This window comes from Schistocerca gregaria, chromosome 4 (assembly GCF_023897955.1).
Source record: "Schistocerca gregaria isolate iqSchGreg1 chromosome 4, iqSchGreg1.2, whole genome shotgun sequence".
Classification (NCBI taxonomy): domain Eukaryota; kingdom Metazoa; phylum Arthropoda; class Insecta; order Orthoptera; family Acrididae; genus Schistocerca; species Schistocerca gregaria.
In genome coordinates, this window is record NC_064923.1 from 130,587,690 (window position 1) to 130,602,485 (window position 14,796).

Genomic DNA, 14,796 nt, shown 5'->3' on the forward strand with positions numbered 1-14,796 from the left:
CACTACATCCTATCGAATCTATGAAGGAAAGTGGGACTGCAGCCCAACACATGGTACTTGAATCAAATAACAAAAACAGCAGCTGTATTTGAGTCCACCATTGTTTATTCTTTTTAATACATGCTACCAGTTTCAACACCACATGGTGTCATCTTCACGCTCCAGATTAACCTACTATCGACAACCATTTTCATATGCAATGAACAGAATTGTATGCAGTGGGCTCGTAATTGCCACGGAAGATATGGAATCCAGTTAATTTTGGCCCACTGCATTCAGAATTACTCATGTGCTATTGTTTAAGGCGCTGAACCAGTGAAGGAAACATTACAATAAATGACTAACAAGAGAAACAAGAACACTTCTGTCTTCATTTTCTCTGCAGGAGAAATAAAAGAATATCCAAGAACTGGAACCTACATAATAGAAATACAAAACACCAACTGCTCATGCGCTAAATGTGTCGATTTCAAAACTCTGGCATACTTTAACAACTTAGTAATGACCCCACATACAATTTCAAACTGTTTCCTGTGTGTTAGTAACCAGGCCACAAAATGTATGTCTACATGAATTTGTAACTTTTTATTGGTATATAAACTCAATATCGGACTGACTCTGCTTTCTGACTTTCTTGCAGTCACACTGCACATTAAATCATACAAGCCACATTCTATCAAAACCCCTTATTAAGTCCATATAATTCCAAATAATTATACCACATCTCTCCAGAAATTTACAGATTACTCTAATTCCCGAGGCCAGGTTGTATACAAACTGCAGTTTCATAAATCTTGAGGATTGTTAACAAAAAACACTTTTTGCTGAGGAAGATAATTTATTTTCATTTTTAAAAGCAAAATATTTAACCAACACAAACTAATAAACTTAGGAGATTGAGAATCAGTTGTTTTTCTCATTACATTGTTTGTTGGAATGAGCACCAAGGTGTCGCAGGACTTATTAGTGGATTACAAAAGAATCAGTGCCATACCTCTCACACCTCTCAGTACAAAATATAAAAACAGTCTTCACACTACACATATCACCACCATAATTTCATGAGCAAAATTATTATTTAACATTAGATTCAATTTTTTTAGATTTAACAATACCAATCATTTCTTAATTAATGATAGTAACTTTTGAATCATGACACCAATTCCATCATGTATTTCATGGAATTTTCCATTGTACATAAAAGCAGGCGTTGTTACTATCAAATTCTTCTCATCAACACAGGCATCAGTAACATTCTGAAACAGAAGGATTCAAGTATGTCACATGACAAATTTTAAATTGAGTGTAGTTAGTGATACAAAATGAATCGCAATGCAAACACTGCATAAAATTTTAAAAAGAAAATATGAAAGGGGGAGAGAGAGAGAGAGAGAGAGAGAGAGAGAGAGAGAGAGAGAGAGATGAAAGGCAGGCTGACTGAATCCAGTCATGATCTCACAAATGACAAATGTACAAAATGAAGTGTACCTCAGATAGCAAATTCTCATTTCTGAGCCTGAAGATAACAGAAAAAAAAACAACTGAATAAGTCAACAAGTAAGACTTATGCAAAGAGAGGAGGAGTGCAACACGATAAAACACCGAGATAAGAGCTAAGAAAGTGGATGTTGGTCAAAATTTTTCTATGCACCATTCTATTATTTCAGGAGCTTTGCCACCAGCAAAAGTGATAAATATAATACTACTTTTTAAAAATATCAGTAATATTATATTGGTGCCAAACAAGGCACTTGAACAACAATTTGTACAATGTTAATTGATGATTGTTTGTTCTATTTGTCATGAATCAACTGTATTGTTAGAGACAAGAAAAAATGATGACATCTACACGAAACATAAATGAAATTAACTGATGTAATGGAATTAAAGCAAACTACAAGCAGCAACATGGAAAAAAAGATATGGTTATCAACATGTTACCAGTTGCCTCTCCTTTTGTAGTTTGCAACACACAGCTCATTTAATTCATGGTAAATTTCGGATTTTCTGCATTTTGCATGGTTTGCAACTTCGTAGTTGCAGTTGGCATCATTGCTTAGTGCTATACTATGATGGCTACTTTTGTGCTGCGCACAAGCAAGATGAAAACGAGTAATAGTGGATTGTTTTGGTTAGAAGTATCCATCTTGTCATTTTAGTAACACAACAATTAGTACTAGTCAGTTTCTGCCAATTATTCAGTGTGTTGGCAAGAGATTTTATTTCAAAGTATATTTTCAATTTGTGTTATGACAAAGATAAATAAACAGGAAAACATGGATTCCACACATGATAGTGTTTCTGAAAATAACATCGATTGCAGTACCAATAGTACTGTTCTGACAGGGGCAGAATCCAATACTCAAAATTTGGAGGCAGAAGCTAATACGCAGGCACAATCAATTGGAAGTGCTGAGCAAATACCTCCTCCTGTCTTCGAGCCCTTTTCTGTATTATTCAATAAAAGTATTTGCTACACACATAAATACAACTCTTACTGAGAGAGATGCAGTGCTGACATCTCAAATAAATAATACCTTGACTGAACATGACAAGCAGTTAGTCATTCAAATTTCCACTCCGCTAAATGAAGAATTAGTAAAAACAATTAAACACTGGTTTAGGAACAATAGCATCCGAAATTACCAGCCTAAAAGAGGCCTAAAAGGATTTACTAGAAACCATTTCCAAACTATCAAAAGGCGTGGAAACAATACAAAGGACAATGGAAGACATGATGCGTGAATTAATGTAATGTGTCTATAGCCTGTCCATAGAAATAGAAGAAGTAGTGTTGAAAACCAGGCTAGATGAGCAAAGTGAAGAATTAAATACTGAATTCGCCCAGTGTCTTGAGCAGAAAGACAAAATGCTCGCCGATAAAATAAATATGAAGTGGAAAGGCCCAATACAATGCACTGGGAGCAAAGCGATGGCCAAACTTGGCATGGCAAAACAAACGCTCAGCTCGAAAATAGACCACAAAGTACATGATACATCACAACCTTCCACAGTGGCATGATGAAAGTTTTGTCACAGGTGAAAAACGTGCGCCGTGTGGCAGAAACAATGCCACAGCCGTCACATGAAGCAACAACTATCGATACGGAAATGCAGTATGCATACATTGCAGGTCCACAAAGCTCAGGGACATACTTTGAAGCATATCATCCTGTGAACCCTGCTGTACAGCAATCACGCGATGAGATGGGGACATATGCAACCTCAACAGGGATCTTTCAGGAAGAAAGCCTGTTAAAACAGGCAATTTCAGGTCTTTATCCCAGACAAAAGATAAGTCCATCCCACAGTTTTTATACATCCATTCCGCAACGTACTGCCCAGGTCATGGAATGAGAGGCAGAGAATACAATTCATTGCCTCACATATACAAGGAGAAGGTGCTTTATTGAATACCAAAGCCACAGATAACTGTATACACTGAACAATTTGAAAAGGCTTGTCTTGCTAAATACTGGTCAGTGGGCATATAAGAATGCCTTAGAAAACTGGTCTTCATCAGCCCATAAATTTACAACCCAAAGCAGGGTGGACTTAGGAAGTATTTCTAAAAATACATTAATTTAATGAGATATTGGGACAAGCACACGAAGATGTATTACACATCTTGAAGCCAAAGTTGCCTGTGCACGTAAGTGAAAGTTAATAACAATCACTGATTTGACCTTTAACACTTTTTGTCACAGCTCGATACCACGCACCTAATGCAAGAAGATGAGAAAAGCAGCACTGGCAACAATGGCTCAGTCAGTGAATAATAATGGACTCTGCCATCATAATAGCCATAACAGGAGGTCATGGAGTAACGGCAGCACATCGCAAACCAGTCACACAAATCAGAATGGCAACAATGGCAGTCCACAAAATGCGCAGGCATTCTTTCAAAGGCAGAGATAAAATAATAAGCAGTACCATCGCAGTTATCAAAATGGGAACTGACAAAAACAATAATAGCAATTAAGGCCACAACAATCATTGGTCACAAAATAATCAAGAGCGAGGTACGTCGGTAAACCAAAATAGGAATAACTATAAACAGGATGTCCAGATAGTTGAAATGATTGAAGCGCCACAGACGACAACATCCGGGGTGTCAAACTAAACGTGACTGAATCGAGCTCCCTGACGCCAGTCGTGGAATGGAATGGAAAGGGGGCAATAGTTTGAATCAATGGATAAACATGCTCTGATATAAGAACGAAACTGACATCCATCAAGATGTTATTTAATGAGGTAGACAATAATACGGGGTGTTCAAAAAGTCTCTCCACAGTGCCATATGATTGTTCGCCTACCTGGGTTACTTCCCTTCAAGTGGACTCTCCCAACATTTCACTGTTTTATTTATCTCAGCCTTAAATTAATATTCAATAAATTAATAACTAGTATTTCACAGAGTTTCATTTCGGTATATTCACTGTGGCATACGGCACATGTGGCTAACGGTCATACGGCATTGCAGAGAGACTTTTTGAACACCCAATATTAAAAGTCCCTCAGAATACATACAAGCAGTTGTGGGAGGTATTCCCACGACATTGATTTTTGACACCAGAGCAAGCGTAAACATGATAGAAGCTAATTTCTTTAGAAAAATAGAGACGTTTATAAAGATTCCAACTTTGCCAGTTCAAAACTGTGTGGTATCTGGTGCTATTGGCGCCAGAAGCCAGACTGTTACATTGCAGGAATGGATAGGTGTAGAATTTGCGAACGGAATGGATCAATGCATGTTTCTCGTCATGAAAAATTTAACTGTGTCCTGTCTCTTAACCACGGAATACATGTGGGAACAGGATGCAAATATCTACTTCCCGCATGGGAACTGCCATGTAAAGGTAGGAGGTAAGGAGTTTGTTATGAATCTGATAAAGACAAAAGCAAAACCCAGCAGTCTATGCCAAGGAATACAAGTAAAAATTATTAAGAATAGAGTGCTCTGAGTGCAAGACCATTCACAGTACATGAAGCTTGCTCCTGAATAAAAAACAGTGGGTAAAACGAAACAGATTCTTCACTCATATGATGCAAATCCAATGAAGTGAAACCTTATCAGATGAACAGAAAATGTAATTATGTATGTTACTGGACAAACATATCCAGATATTTTCATTAAAGCCTGGTGTGAGTACAGATTATGTTTACTGGATGGAAGTCATACAACATAAAACTTACTGCCAAGCAACCTATTCTGTGCCATAGCCCAAAAAGGAGGCTGTCAAACAGGAGCTCCAGAAGATGATACAGTTACGTGTCATAGAGCCTTCACTTTTGTCATATAGCAGCCCATTATTAGCTGTGGGCAAGGCAGGCAGAGGGTTGTGCCTTGTTCTTGATGAACGATCTATCAATAAAATAATTGCTCTGGTAAGAACCAGGCCAGATGTTTTTGAGGAGCAGCTACAGAAATTCCATGGAGTTCTGCGTCTGTCTTCGGTAGACCTCTGCTCTTCATACTGGCAAGTGGCGCTCTCAGAAGAGTCGTGGAAATACACCGCTTTTACCTTTGCCAGAAGATCATATCAATTTCGAGTGCTTTCCTTCAATCTGAATGTCAGTGCCAGAATATTTATTTCAGCACTAGATACAGTTTCAGGACCTGAACTGTTAGACCAGGATGTGGATGACTTGCTAATCACAACAGCTGCCCGACAGGTACACCTGTGTTTGTTACACAGGGTGCTCAGTAAGTTTTCAGAGTAAGGAGTTACTGCCAACTTGGACAAATCTAAATTCGCAAGAAACCACATCAAATTCCTTGGGCACATCATTTCACAGTCAGGAATTTTGCGAGACCCCAAAAAGATTAGGGCCATAGAAAATTTTCCGCCTCCTTCAGCTAAGAAGCAGTTAAAAAGACGTTTCTTGGCCATGCTTCTTTCTTCAGAAAGTTTGTGCCCAATCAGTCTACGAACAATCCTGATTTTCTGAAATTGAGAAAGAATGTGGTATGGCACTGGTCTGATGAATGTCTGGAGGCATTTAACAGAATTAAAAAGGCACTGGTAAATTAGAATAACTTTTGCTACCCAACATGCAAAAGAAGTTCTACACTGTGACAGACGCATCTTATTCTGGTTTGGAGGTGTGCCTGTTTCAGGAAGATGATGTCAAGGGGAAATTTGAAATTAATGTGATTAGTTTTACAAGCTACGTGCTCATGGAATGTGAAAGATCACATTCAGCCTCAGAATTAGAGGCATTAGCCATGATTTGGTTCTTTAAAAAGTTCATCTACTATATTCATGGTAAACATAAAGTGTATTGTGACACCAGCCTCACTAATGTTTGATACAACAGAGAGAAATGAGGGAGTGAATCCCTTTCCCCAGTTTACAGAGAGTAAATTGTCACGTGAGGAAAGAATTAGGCAAGCTTTGGTTGCTCTTAGTTCAGCAGCTGCTATGAGAAAAACAGCTTATAAGAAACTGGAAAGATGCAAGAATTCAAAATTGGAGATAAAATCTTAAAAACACAACCTAAATCTTATCTTTTATTAAGAAAAAACAAGAAATGGCAACTAATGTTCACTGGTCCATATAAGATTATCCAAATACCTCATGACGAAAGTTACCTACTGGCCTATCCTGAATCGCTGAAAGTTAAAGGACTTTATCACTAAAAGGATCTGAAGAAATATGTTCAGTAAGGATATTTGCACAGATGCCAGAGTATTTTGTCTTTTACATTTTATCTACCACCCTGTATGGAAAATGTACACACTCCTTGAAGTTTTATGCTGAATCTGGCATACTATTAAAATCTATTTAACAAGGAAGAACATTTACTAGCGTACCAAAATCTGCATTCTGACAGCTGTCATCCCTTCCACACCAAAAAATCCCTCCCATGTTGCCTGGCCAGGTGGTGATGGTGGATCTGCAGTGACAAGAACTTCCTTGCCCAGAATGCTAAGGGTCTCACCTAGTCCTTCACTGGAACACTATCCCCAGACCTAGTCCACAAACAGATGCCTCATGCCATTTCTCCTCACACCCCCTAACCCTTTCAACACCCCCAAGAACCCATCACACAGGAGAGCCCCTTCTTTCTCCCAATACCACCCTGGACTGGAACAACTGAACCACATCCCTCACCAGGGCTTTGTTATGTATCATGCCTTGAAATGAGGGACCTCCTGCCCAATGTCCTTCCCATACCTCCTAAAGTGGTCTTCTGTCACCCACCCAACCTCCACAACATCCCAATCCATCCCTATGACACTCCCAATCTCAAACATTGGCCACAAGGATCATATCCCTGTGAAAGACCCAGGTGCAAGACCTGCCCAATCCACCCATCCAGCCCTTCCTATTCAAGTCCTGCAACAGGCTTATCATACCCCATCAGATGCCAGACCACCTGTAAAAGCAGCCATGTCATTTACCAGCTCTGCTGCAATCATTGAACAGCTTTTTATATTGATGTGACTAGCAACCAGCTGTTCACCAGGATGAATGGCCACTGATAATGGTGGCCAAGACCAAAGTAGACAACCCTACGGCACAACATGCAATTGAATACAACATGCTTCATTTTAATTGCAACATAAAAACCCCATATCCTCCACCCAACAGTTTCCACACCCTCTGTCCTATAACCACCTCCCTATTCTCATTTCCCACCCTCTTTGCCACCCTCTCTCTCTCTCTCTCTCTCTCTCTCTCTCTCTCTCTCTCTCTGTGTGTGTGTGTGTGTGTGTGTGTGTGTGTGTGTGTGTGTGTGTGTGTGTGTGTGTGTGTGTGTGTGTGTAATTATTTTAATGTTATCCTAATTGTACATATGTGAGTGATATTTAGGGGGCTGTAGTACATACCTAGAGTAACCACTTAAAGCCAGTTCTTGAAACATTGTTAAAAGACTTTCTCAGGATAGTTTACATTTGTCTTCAAGAGACTGCCAGTTCAATTCCTTCAGTATCGCTGACACACTCATGGAGTAAACAAACCTCTGACCATCTGTGCTGCCTTTCTCTGTATGCGTTCAATATCCTCTGTTACTCCTAGTTGGTGCAGGCCCGACACTTGAGCAATATTCTAGAACCAACATGAGTGATTTGTAAGCAATCTCTTTTGTAGACTGACTGCACTTTCCCAGTATTCTACCAATAAGCTGAAGTGTACCATCTACTTTACCCATGAGTGAACCTATGTGATCATTCCATTTCATTCCCCTACAAAGTGTTACACTTAGGTATTTGTACGAGTTGGCAAATTCCAACAGTGACTCATTGATATTATACTCACTATGTTTTTTTCATTTTGTGAAGTGTAAAATTTTACATTTCTGAACATTCAGAGCAAGTTACCGATCTCTGCACCATGTTGAAGTCCTATCAAGATCTGACTTAATATTTACGCAGCTTCCCTCACAGAAGCCATTACAGACAACTGCACTATTTGCAAAAAGCCTGATTTGACTATTAGTGTAGTCTGCAAGGTCATTAATGTACAACATGAATAGTAAGGGTCCCACCACACTTCCCTGGGGCAAACCCAAGTCAGTTCTACATCTGACCACCACTCTCCATTCAAGAGAACATGCTGTGTCCTCCCTACCACAAAGTCCTCAATCCAGTCACAAATTTCACTTGATACCCCATATGAACGTTCTTTTGACGATAAGCATAGGTGTGTTACCGAGTCTAATGCTTTTCAGAAATCAAGAAACACCTGGTTGCCCCGAGCCAAAGCATTCAGTATGTCATATGAGAAAAGTGCAAGTTGGCTTACACATTATTGATGTTTTCAAAATCAATCCCGGCTGGCACTGAGGGTGTCATTATGTTCAAGATATCTCACTATGAGCTCAGATGTGTTCTAAAATCCTACAACAAATTTATGTCAAGGATACTGGACAATAATTCTGTGGATCACTTCCACTACCCTTCTTGTAGACAGGTGTGACTGTGCCTTTTTTCCAAGAACTGGCCACAGTGTTTTATTCAAGGAATCTACGATAGGTTATAGTTAGAACAGGGGCTAACTCAGCTGCAAACTGGGGCCTGAAGCTTCTCTCTTCCCCTGTCCACTCCCCCCTCCCCCCTCCCCATCTTCCTGCCCTACAGTCTTCTGATGCTACGTCTGTTGGCAGTCTAGTCCCTGCACACTCCGTCAGACAGTTCTCCCCCCCCTTACACTACTACCCATTTTCCTTCATCACCCCCTCTACATTGATGAATTGATGATTCCATTCCATGTGACATGCTGGCTGATCCAAGCTGCCAGAGACAGCTGTCATGTGTGCGTGAGGTGTGCTTACTTGTGCAAATGAATTGGTGTATGTTTCTCTTTTTTTTTTTTTTTTTTTTTTATGAAGGCTGTGGTCAATAGCTAATGTTTTGTTTTGTTTGCTTTAGGGCACAAAAACAACTAAGGTCATAAGTGCCCATGTCATAGACCTAGATCATCAAGAAATAAAAGAATTTAAAACTGACTATACATTCAGCCCAGTTGATGGAGGGAAAGCTGTGAGACAGCGGAGGCCCTGAACCAAAGATTAAATGTCTTTCACCATATTGCTACAAAGGATAAAAGTAAAATGCAGACGGCAGCCCACACTTCTTTCACTAAAACAGCCGATAACTCAAATGGCACACATACACGAGATTGTAAGTGGGTAAACAAAGGGTATTCGGCAGGAAATGGTGAATCGCCAAAGGTTGACGACAATGAGCACAAAGTAATGGGGGATCACCACTTAACAAATGGCAACACCTAAAACAATACCCAATAAGAAATCTTGCTAAAATGATTGCGTCATGGTGAGAGGGCCAAACTGAGGTCGGCCAAACCACTGGGAGACGTTTAATTGCCCGGAGCTTGTTCCCATGAAGAGAAGGCCCGTGTGATGCCACACTGACACCACCTGCTGACAGACAACATGGAGAACATCTGAAGGGATGGAAGAGCTAGCAGATTGAGGTAGGACTGCAGCCTCGGCAGCAGTGTAAGAAGCCTCATTTCCCATTAGATCGACATGACCAGGAACTCACATGAATGTCACAGTGTCTCCAACAGTGAGCAAATGGACACTTTCTTGAACACATTGCACTAAGGGATGGACTGTGTACAGCACACAAAAGTCTCTGAAGGGCAGTGAGAGAATTGGAGCATATGACACAATTAAAAGCCTGTTTTGCTGGGTGTGCTGAGAATGTTAAGTCAGTTAAAATCATAACCACTCTCTTTCATTCTCTCTCACATTCACACAAACAAGCTGTAAACATGGCCACTGTTGTAAGACTTTCCTAAACCTGGATATAATAATGAAATGGTTCAAAAAGTTGAACTTAGGAAAGTGACCACTCACAAAAAACATGCAAGATACAGTACCCAAAATATTCCTTATAATCTAGTTCTTGGTAGATTGAACAGTCAATGAGTTACTGCTGACTCGTAGTGGCACAATACTTCGGCAATCAGTTATGTCCCATCAGCAGGTGTGCTGATGAGCTGATCTCGTGGCGGCACAAGGAATGGCAGTCTTCCTTCTGACTGAGTCTCCACAGTTAATTTTATGTTGAAATGAATGGAATTGAGATGTGTGAGGACGTATCGAAGTTTGTCCCTTTAATGAGGCAAGCTGATGAATGTGTCATCCACATAGTGGAAAAAAAAAAATAACAAGTGGGTTTCCATTTGGATGATGTCTGGGCTTCAAGGAAGAACTGCTCCATGTATAAATTTGCAACCATGGTCAGGAATGGGCTGACTATTGGGGCTTCCCTCCATGGAAGGGACAAACTCCACAACTTCTTTGTGTACCTGAATTCCATTCATTCCAACATCAAATAACTATGGAGACAGGGGTAGAAGGAAGACTACTGTGCCTTGACATTATGGTCAAGTGAGGAGCTGACAGCACCCCAGGCCATTGTGTTCTTTGGAAGAAAATGCACAGTGACCTACACTTGCATGAAACAGATGCCATCACCCTGTGCAGAGGAATGGGATACTAAAAGCTCTAGTACACAAAGAAAGCATCATCTTAGATGCAGAGAATCTACCCCAGAAATTCTTTTGTTTTGTTTTAGGGTGCAAGAACAACTAGGGTCATACGCGTCCATGTCAGAACTGCCGAACACGAAGACGAAAAAGGAGTTAAGAATGACTACACATTAAGCTCAATTGACAGAAAGAAAGATGGCTAAAAACATGGACATGGAGGAAGGTGCACGAAATACTCCATAGAGACAATGGACATCCTGAACTAAAGAATAAATGTTCTTCACCATATTGCTACAAAGGATAAAAAAGAAAACGCGGTCGACAGCCCGCATGTCGTTCGCTAAATTGGCCAATGACTCAGATGGCAAACAACTCTAATTGGCTAAATAAAGGGCATTTCATCAAGAAATAGCACACTGTCAATGGTTGACAACAATTAGCACAAAGTGCTGGGAGATCACCACTTAACAAATGGTGACGGCTAAAAAGACAGTACCTAATACACAACCTAGCTAAAATTATCTCACGGCAAGAGGGCCGAGAGGAGGTCAGCCAAGCCACTGGGAGAGATTTAATTCTGCAGAACTTGCAGTGGTGATGCCACCTGCAGACAGAGGGCAACACAGATCATCTGAGGCAATGAAAGAACTAGCGAGCTAAGATTCAAGGGCGGCAGCCTTGGCATCAGCAGCCTCGTTGCCGATCGGACCAGTGCGAGCAGGGACCCATACAAATATCACAGTAACTCCATCCAGAGTGAGAAAGTGAAAGCACTAAGGGATGGACAATGTACAGCACAGAGGTCCGAAGCGCACAGAGATTCGGAGCAAATGACAATTTAAAACCTTGTGTTACTCTATGTACTGCATGGTCTGATACAGGGCAACGACATCTGCTGTAAATACTGAGCAGTGATCCGGAAACTGATACCGGAAAGTGCTGGAATCAATGATGAAGACACACCCAACACCAAAGTTAGTCCAAGAACCATCAATGTACACAAAAGCACCATCGCGAAGTACCCTGTGAAGGTTGCGAAACCCCAGAAATTGGAACACCTCGGAATTAGTTACTTGACAGGGTACATTAGGAATTCTCTGCACCTCTCCGCTACAGCACAACCTGCGAGATGGATGAAATCACAGAACGAGTAAATCACAGAATGAGTCAGCCACAGATTTTCTTCTGTACTCTGGCACACTAATGGGAAAAATTGGACAGCATGTAACTTTGAACCAAACACTATATGTTTAGTTGGCTCAGTAAGTAAATCCTGCAGGCACATTCATCCACTGGAATCCCACAAATAATAATCACTTCATGGAACTTCTTACTGTGGATATTATACAACTAATGAAATGATAAATATACTAACACTTCCTTCGAGGACATCATAAATGTTTAGCATGTTAACAGAATCTTCCGTCGGTTCTTGGTAGAACAACATTATAATAAATGAAAAGCACCAGTTTGCTTTTGTTCTACAATATTAATTTTATTGTTAACCAGTTTTCGGCTTACAAGGCCATCTTCAGACATTTACTGAGTATTATCACCAAAGAAGTTACAATGTTTGCGAACAACATTCTCTTCCAATGTTATTTGCAAACATTAACATCTTTGGTGATAATACTCAGTAAATGTTTGAAGATGGCCTTGTAAGCCGAAAACCGGTTAACAATAAAAGTAATATTATAGAACAAAAGCAGACTGGTGCTTTTCATTTATTATGTTTAGAGTTAAAAGCAAGACCAACAATCTCCACAGCCTTTTTCACACCATATGTTTATCTCTCAAGCTCCAAACAAAAACAATGATGCTTTACTGGTACATCAAAATACACACTGGAAATTTTAAGACAGACATGCTTATAGAGGACTATATGCTACATTTGAGAACTATATTCTCAGATTACAAGGATAATAACTTCAACTTTGCTCGCAAAATCATCATCATGAAATTACATACCTTAAATTCGATATTGGCGCCCATTGCCTTTGCAGCATCAATTGCTCCAGCATGTGGCCAGCTGCCCTTGCCGTCATCTGATCACAGAAAATAAAAGAGGCAAACATTCACAATTAGTACTGATTATTCCAAGCAACCCACAACTGTTTAATAACATTGCAGTTTTATTAGCACATCGACTGAAAACAAAATTGTGAATGTATGGCACAATGTTTGGCAGCTGAAACTTTAAATGCACACTAGCAAATCTAACACATCTGCTTCTTCATAGGGTTTCATTAGCATACCAATACGTAAATAAAATGATGATTTCTAACAAATTAAAAGGAATTAACACACGCAAATTTTGGAAAATGGGAGTCTTACCTTGCTTTCCTAATGTTACTGTAACACCTTTCAGAACTTTTGCAGCAAGGACAGGTGCTATGCAGCACAAAGCAATTGGCTTTTTTGCCTTGTGGAAATCCTGAAGTACTCTTGCCACATCTGGATTTACACTGCAATCTGCTCCTTTCACGGCAAAGTCACATCTGAGTAAGAAGTGAAAAAGTGATTTATAACATTGCACTAAAATTGAACTCACCTGTTACAAAATTTACAAAACAGTGAACATTAAAAGAAAGAGCTGGACTGTATTGCAAACACTCCATTATGATGCCACAGTCACACAACACTGAGCACATGAAAAGTTCAAACATAGCTGCTAACACACAGCATGAGAAGAAATAAAATACACAAATAAATAACAGAGTGAATATCAAACTGCAACCTTGCGACTTGCTACTGTAAAAATAAGGTATTAATATCAACTATGCAGAGCAGACATTCTCATACTTTTTTGGCGGCGGAACCCTTTTGGAGCACTTAATATGTTACAGATCACTGAAATAAACAAAACCTAGTTTTATGTTCATTCTTTAATTAAAATCATGCCACGAAAATCATACACCATACCCTACTGACAACAACACTATACAAAAATTACACAATACACAAAATAACAACGTACTGATTTCACTGTAGATTGACAAAATTGCTTTTATTTAATGAGAAGAACAACATTTTTCTTTTTTTTCTTAACCAACTGTTTAATGTCAGGCTTGAAAGGAGGCAGGTGAAGATGCATGTAAGGTTCACCATCCTGTCTATTGCAGTATTTTGTTTTGTAGCTGCATATGCTGAGAATCCTGTTTCAAGCAACACAAACAATCCAAAACTGTCTTGTTACAGTGCTACCTCAAGACGAACATCTAAGCTCAGTATAGAGCACACGTGCTTTATGCCTCCTCCCATAACCTTCACACAATAATGAAAACAGTCAGCAATGAAGAGGGCATGATTTAACGTAACTGACTTTTTTACAGCTTCATTAAGAACCCATTTAGATTTGGCAGAATCACCTTTATTTTAAGTGCTTATCTATGCAGAACTGAGTGGCTGGAACTACAGTTTGGTATTTTATTTTTTATTAGTAATACTATTCCTGCTGTTTTACCAGTCACTGTCTTGGCCCCACCTCTACCAATACAATCATTTCAGTTGAGATTATTTGTTTCAAAAAATGGTGTATCATGTTAAAAGTTTCTTTTCAGTGGTGGTAGTTGGCTGTGATGGACACGTACAAGCACGTAAGTCATTTGAGCTCAGCTTTAGGCAAAGCAGGTGACAGACTTATGTTATTTGGAATCTTTCTAGTCTACTAGGAAACTGTGAACCAAGCATTTGACCAACCCATGTTAGAATGTTTCTTACGTGTGGAAGACCAAATAGGACTGACAGGAGATACTTAACATATACTAAATAGAATAGTATCAATGGTCGCAGGTTTTTCTGGTCCAGAGATGTATGGGAATAGAGG

At 39.7% G+C, this 14,796-nt stretch overlaps 1 protein-coding gene across 1 annotated transcript in view; it reads right to left on the reverse strand.

Annotated features, from left to right (window-relative positions):
• Positions 1 to 818: 818 nt before the first annotated feature.
• The window catches only part of LOC126266650 (ES1 protein homolog, mitochondrial-like), a 37,307-nt gene continuing 23,329 nt past the window's right edge, over positions 819 to 14,796 (reverse strand). The window contains exons 5-7 of the mRNA XM_049971042.1: positions 13,305 to 13,468; positions 12,939 to 13,015; positions 819 to 1,256 (exon numbers count right to left, since the gene is read on the reverse strand). Coding sequence (XP_049826999.1) covers positions 1,119 to 1,256; positions 12,939 to 13,015; positions 13,305 to 13,468 — 379 coding nt within the window. The 3' untranslated portion in view covers positions 819 to 1,118. The remainder of the gene's footprint in view (positions 1,257 to 12,938; positions 13,016 to 13,304; positions 13,469 to 14,796) is intronic.